The sequence below is a fragment of the Ambystoma mexicanum genome, chromosome 9, assembly GCF_040938575.1.
Source record: "Ambystoma mexicanum isolate Mex_15411 chromosome 9, UKY_AmexF1_1, whole genome shotgun sequence".
NCBI classification, from domain to species: Eukaryota; Metazoa; Chordata; class Amphibia; order Caudata; family Ambystomatidae; genus Ambystoma; species Ambystoma mexicanum.
In genome coordinates this window covers 1,004,973,300-1,004,991,860 of record NC_090931.1, presented here as the reverse complement: position 1 = coordinate 1,004,991,860, position 18,561 = coordinate 1,004,973,300, and the positions used below count along the sequence as shown (strand labels likewise).

General features: G+C 42.0%; 1 protein-coding gene across 2 annotated transcripts in view; it reads left to right on the top strand.

The window, feature by feature from the left end:
* NOSTRIN (nitric oxide synthase trafficking) overlaps positions 1 to 18,561 on the top strand; it is a 771,458-nt gene that overhangs the window by 277,518 nt on the left and 475,379 nt on the right. For both annotated transcript variants that reach the window (XM_069616258.1, XM_069616257.1), the window contains exon 6: positions 15,257 to 15,319. In XM_069616258.1, the coding sequence (XP_069472359.1) occupies positions 15,257 to 15,319 (63 nt within the window). The remainder of the gene's footprint in view (positions 1 to 15,256; positions 15,320 to 18,561) is intronic.

Here is an 18,561-nt window from a genome sequence, read left to right as displayed (position 1 = left end):
AAGTAAATCCTTGGAGTTTTGACAGTCTCAAATCAGTTTGTGATGTTTCAATGTCTACGAAATGTTTTGTTAACCAAAGTTCCATTAATAGCAAATACTTTCTCCTTGTTGAAATAAGGACTTTCCACTTCCTCAAAATAGCACCAATGGTAATCCCACCCACAATGCTTTTTCATCACTTCCAGCAATCCAAGAATGCCTGTCATAGTTCACAAGGATTGCAATCTCTATCACAGTTAGTGAAACATAGTTCTTGGTTAACAGTTAGAATGTCTTCAGTCACAGAATTCAGATTTGAAATAGGTATACTTGCCAGGATGACTTCACAGTTCTGCTACTTCCACTTAAACAACTTCCTTTTGACTCAAATTTACCATGAGAACAGTCTCTTTTGCCTCATAATGCTCAGTTTTGCTTAGGCTATTACAATGTTGCTTCTACTGACAACCAGATATACTACCACGGCTTCAGTACCTTCAAATAGTACCACAGCTTCAGTAATTTAAACTTCAAGACAGTTTTGGACAAGATTCACTTTCAAGCACTTCAACCTCTTTAAGTAGGCAAGACACTCTTCCACTGAATAGCTTGCTTCAAACGGGGTAGCCTCTTAGCTATTCTTGTCAGTCTGCCACAATAACAACTTATGTTTATGACCCACTTCTCTTTTCAGTTCACAGTCTTTGGCAAAATAGGTTGTGTCAAATTCAAAATAATCTCTACAAGCAGCCAGTTTCCCTTTCACAATTTTACCTTCACCTTTCTGCCAACTGTCAGCCCAAGTAATTACTCAGAAGCCTAGGTGCCACTCTCTTGGCTTCAGGTAATGCTTTCCCACTTGTATTTTAGGCAAGGCCGAACTGTTATTGACTTCACAATTATAGTTAGATTGCTTTTTGACTCTGAGAAAGGTTGTTTTCACTCTTAGCACGGGGCGACTCTTGACTTGGGCAATGCTTGATCTCCTCTTCAATGGTAGACACACACTTTAAACTGTTTAACTTCTTTCATATGAAAGGTATTCGCGCGTGAAAGGATAGAGTTCAGTCTTCCTTTCGGAAATCACAATTAGGCACATGTGACCACTTCTTGATGTAGTTTCCAGAGGTTAAAGATTTCAACAATGGTCTTATCAATATTATGTACTCAGCAATGATCTTCACAACGTTCACTCTTCTTAAAAAGTGTCACGTGACCGCTCCTTGATGTAGTTTACAGTCTTTTAAGGGTTTAACAATGGGTTTCAGAAGCGTTTGCTCATCACGCAAGTTGCAAGGAATTGCCCAATACACGAGAGTGCTACTTTTCCATTGTTCCTTTATTAAAGCTTCAACGAACAACTTCAGCTCACTTTTAACTATCAAGAGTGAATAGGAAGCTGGATACTGTAGCTGGAAATGCTTGTGCAAGGTATTAGAATGCCAGGCTTCACTCACTGACTTCTTGAACTGTTGCTCTGCGGGTCGCACGACTTCCACGACTTCTGCCACACCTTCTACTGCTTCTGGCTTCACAGGGACCAACACCCTTCCTCTCTGAAGGTGTCTCTGGTCTGGCCACACTTTTAAGGAGCCCCTATCACTCCTGGGACCCACAGTTTGACAAGAACTCCTCGCCTCTGCACTTCAGAGTTTGGGGGAACAGGACCCTCTCAAAAAAAGCAGATGAAATCTGCTCTATCCATATTCCGGTGTCCCTCTGGTTCTCCCACGTCTGCTTGGTTTGGCAGCTTTGTGCCTTCTTCTTTCTGCTTTTCCTGCTACAGCTCGCACTCTAGTGACAGTTCCAGCTTTTTCCGATTGCCTGCACCTGAGGGGCCTGTTATGCCTCCCAGGTTCCTTCAGGTGTGTGTTGTTAGGCTTAATTGCCTGACTACTGCTATAGAATGCCTCTTGAGCCCTCTTCCTCACTCATCCCAGTACCTGTAGGATTATGGGAATTGTTGTGCCCAACATAAAATGTAGTTCTCTTAAATAACTTCTGATCTTTAAGGGTATTGAGAATATGGCCCTTTGGGTATTGTGCATGCAATGGATGGGGACACAGAATAACTCTGACATCAAATAATCAAACCAACTCAGGAAGATGGATGGCAAAGGTGCCGTTTTATTAACAATTATCTAAAAGAGGGAGTTACCATGGACATCAAGGGACATTCGCTCAAGCTCTCAATGCATTTCTCATAAAAACAGCCTTATATGCAAAATAATAATATCAGACTTGACGTCATACTACGTGGAAAATAAGAAAAACCTATGAGGGATTGTGATAGGTTCAAAGGGAACATCTAAGGATACTTTCTATAGGGGCTGGTATTGTGATTGTCTATCTACTGTCAGGTGGACAACATATGCCTACCTCTAAAACATGTAATCTACATCACTATTAAGTGCACGTTTTATCATTGGCTCTCAAGCCATAAGGCCCTTTCGTTATATGGCCCTCTATATTTGATTGGCACACTCGTGCCATGTCTGGAACATTCGGTTCATTTATCAGCATGTAAGCTCAGACCAGGTGCCAGGAGGTGGACTTGACTTTACCTCTCCACACAATTAGCCCAACATCTCTCATCTCATCACCCATACCATCTGTTATGCAGATTGTCTTTGAACTTGGACTTGCAAAGTATTCTTGTCTCTGGGTAAATATGGGATTACGAGCACACACTATTGTTGTTCTAGGACTCCACGCTCAACTCTATTTCCATCCTTGGCTCACGTCACAGGACACCACGATTTGGTCAATTTGTCCATATTTAAATGTCTTAAATGAATAAAACTTGGCACGCTTGGTATTCTTTCTTTGAACTTTAATAAGGGATGATTCAGCTTCTCACGTTCACTGCAGTGCTTCACAAACGTGCAATCTTCTTTTCGCATATGAAATTTTACTTGATTCTTAACTTCGTCATCAGTTTTCGCAAGATCCATGCATTCTCTTCAGCCAATATTCTCAGTGCTTCACACTTGTCTTTTGTGACGTACCAGCTTCTCTTTATATTCCTTCAGGGAGTTCCTCCCTCAATTTGTTGTCTCTTTGGGGATACATTTGATAGGGTTTTCTCAGTGGGTACCTTCTTTCGAATACTCACCGTGGTATGGTCACAACTGCTGGTGCTAAGCATGGCGCAATCTCAGACTTGCAACATATAGGAGGCAGGGGGTGGGATTTATTGTAGTGGCATGCAGCTCCTCCTCTACAGTATCTTTAGTTCCTTTAAAGTTATTTAAGGACAAATCACTAGGATTTATGATCACAGAGGAAGACAGTCTCTTTAAGTCAACACTTCTAGTTTCCTTTCCATTATATCTTTGAGAGTAAGCAAGGCATTTATTCTGAATTACTTTGATGGTTCTTTCTGTAGGTAAGGCTTGTTCAGATGTTATAGTACTGGTGTCCAGAGACACGGATTGTATATTTGATTCAGGGACATTATAACAACAGTAAGCCATTAGATCTTTTGGAAATTTGGAAAGGTGTTCCCTTTCAAAGGACACATACTGAGTCTCGTCACATGGGACATCATCACCACCTCGGGCCTTATATCCTCCCATGTGGTCCTCCCTCAGTACACCACCGCCAAGGTCAGGATCAGGAGATATCTTCCTTTCCCTGGTCACCTGGTAGGAAACATTAGACAAGGCTTCAGTGAGGGATCTGTAAGATTCTTCACGCCTGCAGAGAAGTCATTTTGTCACACTGTTGGCAGTGGTTGAGATTTAAGATAGACTGTGCCTACAGCGTAGTCTTCCAAAATAACTGCTTGTGCAGTTAACATTAGAAACACTGACAGCATTGTTTGTTATTATGGAACTCAACTTGAGTTTTTTCCAGGCCTTGAAAGCATGAGTCTAGCGCAAGCCCTGCCTAGAGAGGGGACTTCCTAATGACAGTAAGGTTCAGAAGGCCGAATTGCTCAAGTGCATTCTAGCTTTTAAGGAGGCTAGGTGGAGTTAGGGCTCCCAGGTGATCAGTTGCGAGCTGGAGCTACCAGCCCAGCTGCACATTTCTCTGCGGGGGCATGAACAAGATGGGGAGATTGATCAATAGTGCTTCCTAACATTCCTCCTAGAAGATGGACAGTGTGGTGTCCCAAATATCCTAAGTATCCTGTAAGTCTCAAGCATGTATTAGATCTCATGTTTCAGCTAAGTCTCAAGCCTTTGTTAGGTCCCGGGTGAGTCTCACTGGGGAGAACATAGCTGATAAAAAGTACCTCATAGACAAAAGAAGGGTGGTCTTGGCTAAAAATAAGTAGAGGGAAGCTGCTGCTCAAGCAGAGCAGAAGAAGAAGGCTGCACACACTGGAGCAGAACAGAAGCAGAAGGATTTTGTGATGCTAAGAAAAATGGAACTTGAGGCCCAGAGAGAGCCCAGCAAAGCTCTCAGTGGGGATAAAGTGTCTCCTGTGGTGTCTCCTGTGGTGGCTCCCAAGGAAAACGTAGGTGCCCCATCCCCACAGACTTAGTCCAAACCATATGAGATGGGGAAGAATATTATCTGATGGATTGAAACACTGGAATTAGCTTTCTGTCTCCAGGAGGTGGACTAGGAGTTGTGGGAAGAAGTACTTATGAGCTGCCTCCCAACGACTGGAGCTGATGTGAATATTCAGTTGACTCCTGAGAAGAGACCCATTTATACCAAAATTAAAGCCTCAATCATCAAAGGTTCTGAAAAACTCTACAAAGCTCCTCAGGAGCTTTAGAGAGCTCACCATGAAGTGCAGTCAACACTTAGAGGTTTTTGTTTCACTGCAGTCCTTGAAGTAGCTGAATGGATGGATTACTAGTAACACTTTTGAGGGTCACCAATATGATACAGGTACACAGATACCCCAAGTGTTTGTCCACTGCAGGGCAAACCTAACTCCACTGACTGGGATAGGGCAACATCTAATAAACAGGAGAGGAGGTAGACAAATTCAATATATGACAAATTCAGAGGTGACCCACAGCTTCTCCCAAATACATGAGGTCCAGGGCACAAAATAATTGGAATTGGAATTGGGTTGTCTTAGTCTAAACATTCAATTCAATTGTATTTCATTTCATTTCATTTCATAGATAAATACAAATCTAAAATGTATTCAAAATACCCAAACAGCACTGTTCTCATAAACAATCCGGACACAACACATACATCAACATGAATATCAAACAATAATATACTGTGAGCATAAAATAAAAACACAATAAGACATCAAGTAACACAATTATCTAATTGCTGTATCTACAGAGAAAAACCCAACATGTTTCTGTCCTAAACGCTGCTTTGGTAGGACATTCATCAGGGGGTATCCGGTTCCGAATCTTGTAAAATTTCTGAAATTGGTGTGTCTTGTGTGAAGTTTCTTTTTTTTAAAAACTATTATAAAAAATAAAAAGCGGGCGTCACCAAATCATGTCACATTAGGAATAAATCCATATATCAATCACAACGATGAAATTCAAAAGTAATGCATCATCGTGTACATCTGTACGCACACAAACATTATTTTAGCCAAATACCTGCTTTCCATGCACAGTAGAATTCCATTTAGTGGAAGAAAAATGAATTAGCCCTTCTCAATTTGACCTTCACTTCTTCAATGCCCCTAAAGTGGGTCCAAAAAGAAACACTGCAAAGAACACAACAAACACCCCTTAAAGTCACCTGATCATTGAAAATCCAATAATACATACCTAACCATGGTCAAAGAGTAAAACCAAAATGCAATAGCTCATACCTCAAATAGTGTATGCCAAGCAATTTTCATAATGATTCAAGGGAAAGCAATGTCTTCATTAGCCCAACAATCAGGTCAATATCACCAAATTTATTATACACCCACATTATGAGCTCTGATTCCTAGAGAGCAAAGAAACAGGTTTTCCATCAGTCACGTCACAAGGCAGCTGTCGAGAATGTCTACTGACCAATAATTCACATGCGTATTTATGTTAATTCATTGGCTTCCTCAATATATTCATCAAAAAACACACACGCACATGGCTTGGAAAATAAACCTCAAATAAAGGTATTTCCACCACGTTCCTGTAGCGCATGTCAATTTCCCTTTTTCTCGAGGGAGAAACACTCGGCACATTCACAATTTTAACATTTTAAGGGCACATATCAGTTGGTTGCATGTGAGAATCTCCTTAAAAATTGTGAAGTAGAGTTACACCAGCAGTACTGTTGACTGCGTGTGTATGCGGCGGATCCTGTTGTGGTGTGTTCTCGTGCTGCCTGGAAATGGAGGAGCGTCTTGTATCTGAATGAGACGGCACTGTGGAGGACGTCTCTTACAGCAACACCTTTTGCCTGGCCTTCAGCAAGGAAACAGAGGTGACTTTGTGGTGCGGGCGTATAGGGTGGACTTGCATCCAGGACTGACTGTAGTTGCGTTTTCCTACGCTGCTCCCACGTTGTGCTCGTGCACTTATTCTCCTCGTTGTGCATGCGTTATGCCCGAGCTTAACTGTTCTGCCACGTCACGCCCCATGGTTCAATCAAACTAATATCATTATCCATGTGCAACTTTGTATAATTTAAAGCGTACTGATACGCCCTTTCTCTCTTCTTCTTTTTTAAAGGTGTGTTCATCCACTGAGCTCCCGCCCCCTGGGCGTGGTGATGCCGCCGCCGGCAGAACTAAAAACCACTGACCCAGCGCACCCGCGCGCGCACTCGTGAAGTACTAGGACGTACTGTTGACTGTGCACGGGTGCGCTGGGCACAGTTATCATTTACATTGTAAAACTATCGGTGACTGCTTCTTTTGAGGTAATTCGGCCAATCCAGCTATGTATGTTCCATCTGCATCCAGGGTTATTTAGTGGGAAGTGTTGGTGTTATAAAATGGTTTTGCACCCACATGAGGTGGGTGGGAACAAAGGAAACACCCCTAAGGGTGCAATTGTGCGCATTTGTGACCATATGCTGAAAAGTTTGTTTTTCGAATGATAGTGTGCATTTCTGTGTCCCCGGGGAGAACATTGCTCTAAAAATAATTTTTCTGTTATTGCCGCTCTGATCGCTAAAATCTTACTAGCTCGCACAAAGCAAAAAAGAAAACATCTACTGAAGGCACAGTGAGGGTAGCCCTGCATTCAGTGAGCAGCATATCGTTACCTATTAGAGACGCACACTTTCTGTTTTGTTGGGCGAGTTTCACATTGATGGATGTATGTCAAAGCCGATATACTGTTGATTGTTGCAGTTTCCAAACACGCCTCACGTTCTTCCATTGCATCCTTATACATCACATATCTTCACCAAATACGGATTGCGCTCAAAAGGCGGTACTTACCTGTGATCATAAATGGTTTATTCCTTGCGTAGTGGCCACCCTCTGTGTACTTTGGAGGGAAAGCGTGCACCTCGCAAACAACAAATCAAGGTAGACAATATTTCTCTCTCTCCAATTGTGGAATCTGATAAAATGGATATGGCACTGGGTGCGCAAAGCACTTCTGCTCAATTGCCCTCATCAGCACAAAAGGACACAATATGCCACAAAGTGGCATTTGCATATGCACGATCACAACTAGAAGGTGCACAGGCCAGTTCTTTTCCTCTCAATCCTTCCCTGACTCAAAGGGGTAAAGTCCGCTCGTCCTTCTCAAGAAAAAGCTTCCTGAGCATGAGGATGGACGAGCCCATTGCCTCAGGGGAGAGCAATCTTGATCCCCTAAATACTTCGCCTTCGGACAATTCGATCCTTACTCCAGCAGTTCTTGCTGCCCTGGAAAAACGTGTCTGCTTATCGGATGGACCATCAACTCCGGTAACTGTTCCTGCACATAAAAGGGCTGATGTCCACATACATTGCAAAGAATCTATTCCGCTGGATTTGTCTAACATTTCTGCCAACTCACAGAACACCAAAAACCCCACCTTAGTAACAGACTCCATTATAGAGCTCCCTTGCTCGACAAATTCTGGGCCCCAGTCACTGGCAGCAGGGATTGCTTCCTCGCCTACTTCTATCCCTCAGATCCACCCTTTGGGTTTTGATCTCTTGGATCCAGTGGCTGATATGCAGTCCCTAGAGGCATCTTATCTGGTCCTATCACGGATTCTAAACCTATTGGACCGTGGTCATGATTATACACACTACGAACTCAGAGACTGCAAATCTGCACTAAACCAAGTTCTCTTCAAATTGAACAAATTAGAAGGCTACATCTTTGCTGACTCCATTTGGGCTGATGGTGCAGCCCCCTTATTTACGGGGCCTGCCCCTGTAGGCACTTGTATAACCACTAAAATTGGATCATTGAGCCGTGCCACTCAAACCGAATACAAGGAATTGGCACCTCTGACTGCAGATAAGCAGTTATTGCAGTCAAAGTCATACTCATTCCTGCAATCTTTTGCACAAACAGTGGCCGCTCCCTTGGCCTCTGTTTCACAACCCATACTCACGCACGCACAATTGTGCCAAATGGTCACTAAGAATACGGAAAAAATTGACCAATTACTTTTTTTCACCCAGTCAAATCCACTAGACCACTCCAAAGATGGTGAAACCCACCAAGAGGAAGCCAAACTCGAATCAATTTTCCATCCTGACAGCCCGTCGGCCCTCACTAACCCTCACTAACCTGTTTATGGAGCGCTCGTGTGTGACACCTTCACCGACAGATAAAAACAAAACAAACAATGAGTACTCTGCAGCTGCACGTCAACTTTTTTCCTCGCGTAAAGAAAAACGCCTCTTCTTTAGAGCTTTACAAAGGAAGGCGAAATGCATCCCCCCTCAACAAATGGACAAATCACTTGAAATAAACTCAATCAAAACAATGAAAAAAGTTTTCAACAACAATAAAAATAATAAAAACAAATAAAAATAAAATTTGGAAATGGACGACTCGAATTTGTCCATGCAGGACGAAAAATGGCAGTCGCAACACGAGCAAGGTAAAGTATTGGCAGAAACTCTTGTAGCCAACAAAGACGATTATCAGCGTGGCTTTGGTACGTTAGACACTGTGTTCACTTCCAAATGCGGCAAAAACACAAGCAATTTGAAATCGGGCGGGCCCTTGGAGGCACCAGCTAAGCCTGCGGGTAATGTCCAAACCCAGCTATCAGCCTTTTTCAAGCCCATAGCACACAAAGTTTTACAATCAGCACAAGTGGCATCCCAACCCACTGCCAATTATCAAGTGTTGCAAAATATCCAACACCATCCTCACAACCAAGTAACATGCTGTTTACAAGACAATCTTCCTCATGAAGCTCTGCCATGCCCGAAGATCACAGCTCACGAGAAGCCCCGGGCGGCCTTCCAACTGGATGACCAAATGGGAGAGGTCGCTTCACATAAGCTCATACCCTCGCCCAAACCCAAAGGCAAAGGGGCCTCACCTTCTTCCACCATATTAGGATGGGAGACTGATCCCGAAATATACAGAAATAAAAGACTGAATCGCACAGCTTTACTAAAAGCGTTCAGGCATATTCCTGCTCTTCGCACGTTACACTCTGATGACATTGAATGGATCACTCTCCCCCTTACTCAAAATCATAGGATGGTGTGTAAAGTGCAAACAAGCAACATAACTGACCTGGTATGGCTGCATAGAGGGGATCTTCAACTCCGATTTCATTTGACGTATTGGACGATGCAATAGCCTTCCACGAAACCCCTATCACTAATCCCATTATTGAGGCTCCAACCACGGCCACGCCTAGCGAGCAAGGAGCGATTAAATTGGAAGTAATAAACCACTTGGTCACCTTGTCAAACATCAGTAAGGATTGGTCATGGCTAACTCAATTGGCCTCTACATTGAATCCCGCTATGGACAACGTGCCCTCTCAACAATCCACATAAAATGATGATTCTATCATGGAACTCATGTGGTTTTAAAAACATTTATACATGGTTCCACAATAAGCACGACATATACAAGTGCGCCATACTTTTCTGTCAAGAAACCATGGCAATTCAAAAAATTGCACTGCCAGGTTACACTGTATTTCAAACTTTAGCGGAACGCGGCCCTAGAGGCCGCCCTCATGGTGGTATGGATATTTGTATCAACACAAACCTGAACACCACTACCCATGAAGTTTTCCAAACAACTTTGTACACAGCGGTTCTAATAACTTTTCAGGCATTGGGTATAGATCACTGTCTATGTATATCCCTTTATCACAATCCTTCTCGACTGAAAATTGTATGCGCACTTGCTTTACTCGATACGCATTTTGATAGGATCTTGACAAAATATCCAGCTCGTCAGATAATTATAGGAGGTGATTTTAACGCGAATGTCTCAATCCCATCTCCGCGAACACTTCCTATGATCTTCCATCCTCATCTGCCGGTAGAGGCAGTATGTGGCAATCTCACTTTGCTTTATGGGATCTTGCATTTGTCCCATTTCAGAGCCAGGGACGGAATTACACATGGAGGAGGGGTCCCTTAACTTCTTGCATCGATCATTTTGCCATTTCGCAAAATTTACAAGATTGCTGTAAAGATATCCTAATTCTTGACCCACTCGTAGGTGATCATCTGGTAAATCAATTGTCCCTTTCCATTAACATTGATGTACTCAATTACGACTCTTCCCAAGCATTCTTAGAGGGCGACCGTCCACGGATTTCTATCAGATGGAATAAGAAAATATGTGAAAGGGTGAATTCTTGTCTGGATGATTGGCTGGGCGCTTTCCAGGACAGCACAAATTCCAAACAGCAACTAAACTCAGAAACAAATTTGCACTTGGAAATTGTGGACGTCATAAGGGGTGTGCTGGTAAAGGAGAAAGCTACTATATGCGCCTCCAATTCATACATTAGCTGCCCGGAACTCCTCCAAGCCAAACGTCTAAAAAACGCTAATCTACGCAAGTTTAAAAATAAATTATACTCTATAGATGATTACTTTAAACAGAAAAGAATGATTACAAATGCTTATCGCAATAAATGCAAAAATCTGAAACAATACAAACACAATTTGAACAATCAAAAGATTATAGCTTCCCTATGCCGCAATGATCGGCGTTCGACATGGGAATTCTTAGATCGGATTCGGCAGACTTACACGCTACTCAGTCCTCTACAATTTCTGCGGCAGTCTGGATTGACTTCTTTAGCAAGAAATACGCTCTTCCAGATAGTTTTGACACCCTGCATGCTGAAGTTCCGACTCCGCCACAACTAAATATAACACCTTGGTCTGTACAAGATATTGAATATGCAATTAAACTCTTGAATTATTCCAAAGCAGCAGGTCCAGATGGCATCCCTCCCTCTGTGCTAAAGCATAATCCATCTTTATGAGCAATACTTCTGAAACGTCAATTTGACAAGGTACTATCATCTTTAGTTATCCCCGAGTCCTGGCTGGGGTCAATTATTGTACCAATTTTCAAAAAGGGTGACAGGGATAACCCAGCAAATTATAGGCCCATAGCACTAATAGATGCAACAGCCAACGTTTGTGCAATTTTACTATTAAGGGAACTTCAGTCTTTTCTGAAAAATAACAATACTTTATCGCGCTTCCAGATCGGTTTTAGGGCCGAGATGGGGACATCCCTTAACGCAACATTGATGGCGCATTTACGTGCAAAGTCAAAGTTATCCAATGCAGGACCATTATACATGGCATCGGTGGATATGACAGCAGCTTTTGATTCTGTCATGAGGGGAACTCTTTGGCAAATTATGCGAAAGCTTGGCATTCCGCACACATCATATATCTAATATCCAAATTACACACCAATACAGTTTATTACATCAGAGTCAATCGTTCTGGAGCAACCACCGATGCAATTCCCATTAAAATTGGAGTAAAACAAGGCTGCAATCTTGCAGCTACCTTGTTTAACTTATATCTCTGTGGCATAAACGACATCTGGCATAGACACCTTAGCTATCCTGCCAGACTAGGCCATTTAAGGATTCAGTGGCTTGCGTTTGCTGATGATATCGTCATATTTGATCGTACCCCATCAGGACTACAAACGAAGCTTTCGCTATTTGCCGATTTTTGCGCATCCCACAACCTTGACTTTAACGTAGCTAAATCCAGCGTTTTTATATTCAAGAACCGGAAAAGAAGTACTCGTTCATGGAACTGGACCATAGGCAGCACGCCCTTACCAAGGACGCCCACAATTAAATATTTGGGCTACTTAATATCTGACTCAAATTCATTGACGATGTGGAAAAGTAACCTTAATCAAAAGGCAAAAATTCTATCCACTCAAATGCGCATTGGTACTACACAAATATTGCAAGTTTTCCTTGCTGCCGCTTTTTGATTTCTACACCCTAAAAGTGGAGGCGATTATACTCTACGCCTTAGACATGTGCCTTGCAAACATCGATCAATTTTTGGACCAACTTCAAGGGCGACTTTGGAAGGGTGTGCTGCGCTTGGCCAACTCTCTTCCCAATGCGGTCCTTAGAGAGGAGCTGGGATTAACTTCACTATCTGCCCGTTACAACTGGCGTCAATTGTCAAATTTTGCAAAAATGATTTACCCACCTAAAAACTCTCTTTACGAAGACTTGGAATTGTTGATAAGATCTTCAGATCCCCCATCGATCAAAAAATTTCACACGAAAATGGGGGCCATATTGGACCAGCTGGCACTCACACCTGCTGACTTAGAATTTAGACAAGCTTATGTCAAGCACCGCCTATTTGAGAATGACTGGTGCGGTACTATAAATACCATGGAAAAACTCAAAACATACAAAGAGGCGACTAAATTCGTATCAGTATGCGCACCGCGTAAACTCTATTTATCGCAATTTCCATGTTCAAAAGCAAGAGACCTATATTTAAGGTTCAAATTAAACCAATTTTCCACTTTAGATCGCGCAAAAAGATGGATAAAATCTAATGAGCCAATAGAGGGGGACGACTGCAGATTTTGTAAAACACCTAATACGCAGGAGTCTCTCAAACACTTGATTTTAGAGTGTATCTACTACTACGAGCAACGAAAAGAAATATGGGGAACTGCAACATTGGGAGTTTATGGTGTTACAACAGAGTGGATTTGGTTATCTTGCATGTGGGGCTCTTCTATTAAAGCCATTCTACGGCTTATTCATTTCTTAGTCATATTGGATGAAGACCTAGAGCAAAGAAACGACTACCACACTCATTGATAACGCTCGCCTAGCGAAAGACTTGTTCCAGCAACTGAACGCTGACTTCTCTACTTGATTGTCTCCTGTTGTAAATGTCTGTCATATGCTCATTTTGAAGTCTTTTTGGAACATCATGTATAGGATCAATTATAAATGGGCCAGTTTTTAAGGGGCTATGATATCGAAATATATTAAGATGTTGTTATTTTAGATTTCATGTGAAATAATTTTAGGGAGTACTATATACTATGCTCTAGAGATTTTATAAGAATCTACTCTTTTTTGTCTTCTGCCTTTTTATCTCAAAGCGAATGTACTGAAGATTGGTTGATGAAAATTGTTATAGGATGAAAATTGTAAACGAACAATGAATGTTGTAACGGTTTGTTAATCAAACCATAAACAACCGTTTGAGTAAAAAAAAAATAAAAAAAAAAAAGAGTTACACCAGCATCTAGAGGACAATTATATCACAAAACCTAGGGAGCTTGCAAATGTAGTTTGACAGGTAAGGAAGCACTTTAATCCAGAAAAAGGCTCTGGCGACTGAATGCAAAATAGATGGCAAGGCACATGAGAAAAGCAAACCAAAGGAGAGTAAGGACAAAGGTCTGCACCACCGGCTAAGAATGGTCGCAAATGTGAGGCTAAATTCCAGTCACATATATAGTCCACTCCCACAGAAAGAAAAGGTGAGAGTGTGCCTTGCACCGGGGCACTCACATTTTCAGCCGAAGAAGGCTGTCTAGTGTTTGGGGACCAGAAAGATAGAAAGGGAGATCCTGCCTGCAAGGGTAGACCCAAGCCGGCTGTATTTGGTGCTAGCCTCATGGAGGAGGAAGAGATAATCAGTCTGAGCATCATAGATAATGAATTCCCACTAGGACAGGGTGTGACCGAATTTACCCCATTATCTCTGAGTGGCAAAGCTATTGGGTCTCCAACTGATGTTGCAGTTCCTGCTAATACTGAGATATTTGTGGATACTATATTCATAAATGGGAATGCTGTGAGTATCACCACTGTCTGGCGGTTGCAAGAGGGCCAGATCATTCCTCATCCTGACAAACTAGTGAGGGGTTTGATGGCCATACCTGCTACCTGATACCATGGCCATACCTGATACCCAGTGGCTATCATGGAGTTAATTTGGAGAGGTACACGTCTCAACTTTCCAGTGGAATGTCTTTTAGGCAATTAGCCGCCTGATGAAGAAATGATTGCTGCTGACACTAGATCTAGGGCCAGGGAAGTAGCACTGAAAGCTCTCCTAGCAGTCATGGGAGATGGTGAGAGACTGGCACCACCGGTACTGAAGCAGTTGAAATCCAGCGAGGTGCCTGCTCCAGCCGGAGAGGGCATAGTGAATGCTGATGTGCCGAAAGCTGTGAAACTCGAGTCAATGATCTCAGGGTTGCCTACTGGCATCGAACCAGAACCTGGAATGGAGCACGCTGTGGGTTTAGAGCTGAAGTGCCTGCCAAAACTGAGAGACTTGTCCTCAGCTTGGGGCTTACTGGCTGACGTTTGCCAGGCTTAGCAAGACTACCCCACTCTGGCTGATCTGTGTGAACTGGGAGAGAAACAAACTCAGGGGGAAGCACCTGTGAAGTTTAGGCTGAACTGCGAGAGTGGAATCCTGCACAGTCCTAGAATTCAAGTTATGAATCTCCATAGCTTTAGATTTTCAAAATATTATTGAAGCAGAAATTGGAAAACAATGAATTCATGAAAATACAACAATGTAGTATAAAAATCGATCGTGAGAAAAAACTGCATTATAGGGCACCATAAACCTCTGAAAATGAGCTCAGGTAAAAGCAGAATGAAGCCCACCACTGCAAAGAAACAAACAAAAAAATACGAGAATACACAAGAAACAACTCAGCCAAATATTTGAATTTGAATTCAAGTTAAATGAAATATTAACTTTAAAGTGATTTAGGTTGTTTTACTAATTCAACTGCAGACATAAGCAAGTGTAAGTGTAATATTTCAACATTTTTATTTCCCATTCTTGGGTTTTTGTTAGTGGTTTATTTCAAAAGTTAAACATCACTGAAATTGGTCTTTTTGTTAAAAATGAGCCTAATCTCGAGAAAATGTGGGTACATTTTTCAATGCTCTGTTTTCCATTCCTAAGCTAGACAATGAAGTTGAGAAGACGACAGGCCCAGTCCTTAACAACTGGAAGCAGCAGATAAAGGTACAGTCTGACATTTTGTATTGGCATAAATCATGTATGTTTATAATAAAACAGTCCCTGCCTTACTTTGACAAAATGCAATGTTTTGACATTTGCATCTTCATCCGAAACATGAATATGCTAATGAGCATTCGCTGCAGTGTTACTGGGGATAAATAGGTGTAGGTTCTCACTACAATACAATAAAGGTCCTTCGCTGAAAGACACTCATATAGCTGAGCAACATAACGAGGTGAAACCGGCACAGGCTGACAATTTATGAATAAACTGTAGGGGTGACTGATCTATTGAGCCACCATACTTGTACGTTCTCAAAATGAAGCTGCAAAGACCTATTGCATGTAAAGTCGTTTCCTTTGCATATATCACTTGGCAGCGGTGGTAAATGTCCCAATTGTCAAGCTTAGCGCTTATTGACGTTTGAGAGGGTTATAAATCATAATGCAATGCAGTGATAATGTAGAATTGTTTACTGAGAGGCAGCAGGCATGTAGTTGAATTAGTCAAGGAAGCTTTTGTGGCCTGTATGCATGGCCTAATTTGTAAACATTCAGCTCATTTCCTACAGCCGACCTATGGTTAAAACAAGTCTGGAATGCTTCTTATATTGGGCTGGCAAACAGATCTCCGAAAACGCTGTTGGAAAAAAGTGGATTACAACCCCCAGATTTTTGTAAAAGTATTTGCTTTTTTAAAATGTGCTCCAATGAAACATAATTTCCCGCCTTTGGATCCCTCTACTCCCTCCCCGCTACTCATATTCATCCCAGCTATTCCCTTACTCTTGCTTGTAAACCCCTGGATGCGACCTGTATGCCCAGCCCTCCTTCACTTCCCAGATAGGTGGGTTTGTTTTGGATTCCTACAATGTTGGCGCTTAACACATAATTTGCATTTTTAGGAGGATTTCCTATGTTCTGTGGAGTCCTATAACTATGAACTCTATTAGGTCTTTTATTATCACCGTTGGTGCCGACACGTGTTTCGACCAATCAAAACATTCTGCTTAAGCAACCGACCGACTGTGGACTAGATATACACTCTGGCAACAAACCGTTAAGTAGCACTACTCAGTGCATCCATTCATCTTTGGCTAGACGCCATGTCAACATTATACTCAGGAAATATATCACACTGGCATTGATAAAGACCTTGATTGGTCAAAACACGTGTTGCAACCCACAGTGATAATAAAAGACCTAATGGCACTAATCTACAACGAGTGGATTATGTATCTTTCATAGCTATAGGACTCCACAGAAATCCTCCTAAAAATGCAATTTATGTGTTAAGAGCCAACATTGTAGGAATCCAACAAAAACCCACTCATTCCTTACTTGGGGTGCAGGAGCATGGCCCTAAGGATTCCTACAGCTGGCGGCTTTTCAACAATATGTGCAAGGATGAGTTTGGCACGGTAGCTAAACGTTCATGGTGCTCTCACCTCTTTCCAACTTCCCAGATAGGTTTGCGGTTTATGAATATGATACTTACATCCTTCCCATGCATTCATCGTAGATACATTTTTATGACATGTTCTTGTAGTTTTGCATTCCTAAAGGCAGGGTGCCTGTGGGTACTCTCAGTGTTATGTCAAAAGTGTTCCAGAATATTGGACCCTATACCCTGAGGGCTTTCCATTTCTGTTTGTTCAGCTTCAACTTGAATTAGTGGATTTTGTTGGTTTAGCTGGTCCTGCATGTCTGCAAGGTGCACACTGTTTTGAATTTGCTTTACTGAAAGCCAATGAAACATTTCTAGGTGTGGGTTATATAGTGATGTATACGTAGGTTTTTTGGGGGAAGTTCTGTTTGGATCCATTATACCCTGTGGTTAGTCAGACTCATGAGATGGACAAGAGGACAGGTTTTGCAACAAGGGTTTTATTGCACCAAAGAAAATGAGGCCTTTGTTGTCCCTACCCATTGATGCTGTGCTTCATGCAAGGATAGCAACAATAAAGTGTTGGAAACCACATCACCCATGTTTAAAGGACCTTGTACATTATTGCCCTGCTCAATGTCCATATAGCCAACGCATAACTGGTATTCTGTGTATGAGGGAGGATGAGTAAAAACCCTGGGCGAGGATTCCTTGTACTCTAAGGGGAAATCACCCCAGTGGGACCCAGCATGACCTGTCCCCTTGGGGGTCTAAAGCAGAGCGGGCTCATGACCCTAGTGCCTAGTTCTTTGCCCTATCTAAGGAAAATAGTAAATGGTGGTCATCAGGATATTTTAAAACTAAAATCCAGGCATCCACCATAAAATATAATCTTAAGTAAGGTCTGTCCCTACCACTAAAACCCCAAATGAACATGAACTCAATCAGAAAGGTTTGTGAGGGATTATCGCTCACCCTATCAATGGTGGCTGGTTTCTGGCCCCCATCCAAATGTCTCTCAGACTTCTTTCAGCCACGTGCCTGATTACCCAGTTCAGAATATCTTGTAGACTTACACTTTTCTTGGTGGTGCTTAATACTGGCCCCCACCCAAATGTCTCTCTAGCTTCCTCCATGATAGACCCTTAGAGTAGTATTGCACTGCTGAAGTTGAATGTTTCAGAATGTCTCACTTGCTAATATATAGGACTTCTACTTACTTGTGAAATTCAACATCCTTCTTGTGTATAGGTAGTCTGTTCTACTCATCCGTCATTTTATAAATATACTACCTTAACTACCCAGCTTCGGCCAAGGATTTCTATTTTCAGATTTTTAAATCTCTGATCGGTAAGTCTCACTTCAGTTTCTTCAGCACATTCATTGCTTCATTTTTTAGCAGCACGAATTCTCAGATCAGTAGTCTCACTTGAGTTGCTTCAGCAGTTTCATTCCTTTGTTATTCAGCAGCACTAATTCCCTCAACAGCAGGTTGTGTTTCAGTTTGTTCAGCAGTTTTGTTGATTTGTTTCTTAGCAGCAGAAATTCTCTAATTAGTAAGTCTTTTTTCAGGTTCTTCAGCACTTTCATTGTTCTATTTCAAAGAATGTTGAGTTCTATCAGCTTCATGGTCTTGAGATCTTCCTTCTTCAGAATGGTGATCATGTTTCAGCTTTCGATGTTTTGTTTTGATTTGAATGGGATATTGTCATCTTGAAATTGTTGCAAAATTCCCTTTGATGTCATGAGGGTGAAGTACCTATCCTTTACAAGATTTTGCTATAGAAATTAATCAGGTGTTGATCATGTTTCAGCTTCGATGCTCGATGATGAGCACTTTCTACAAATGACCTGTAGAT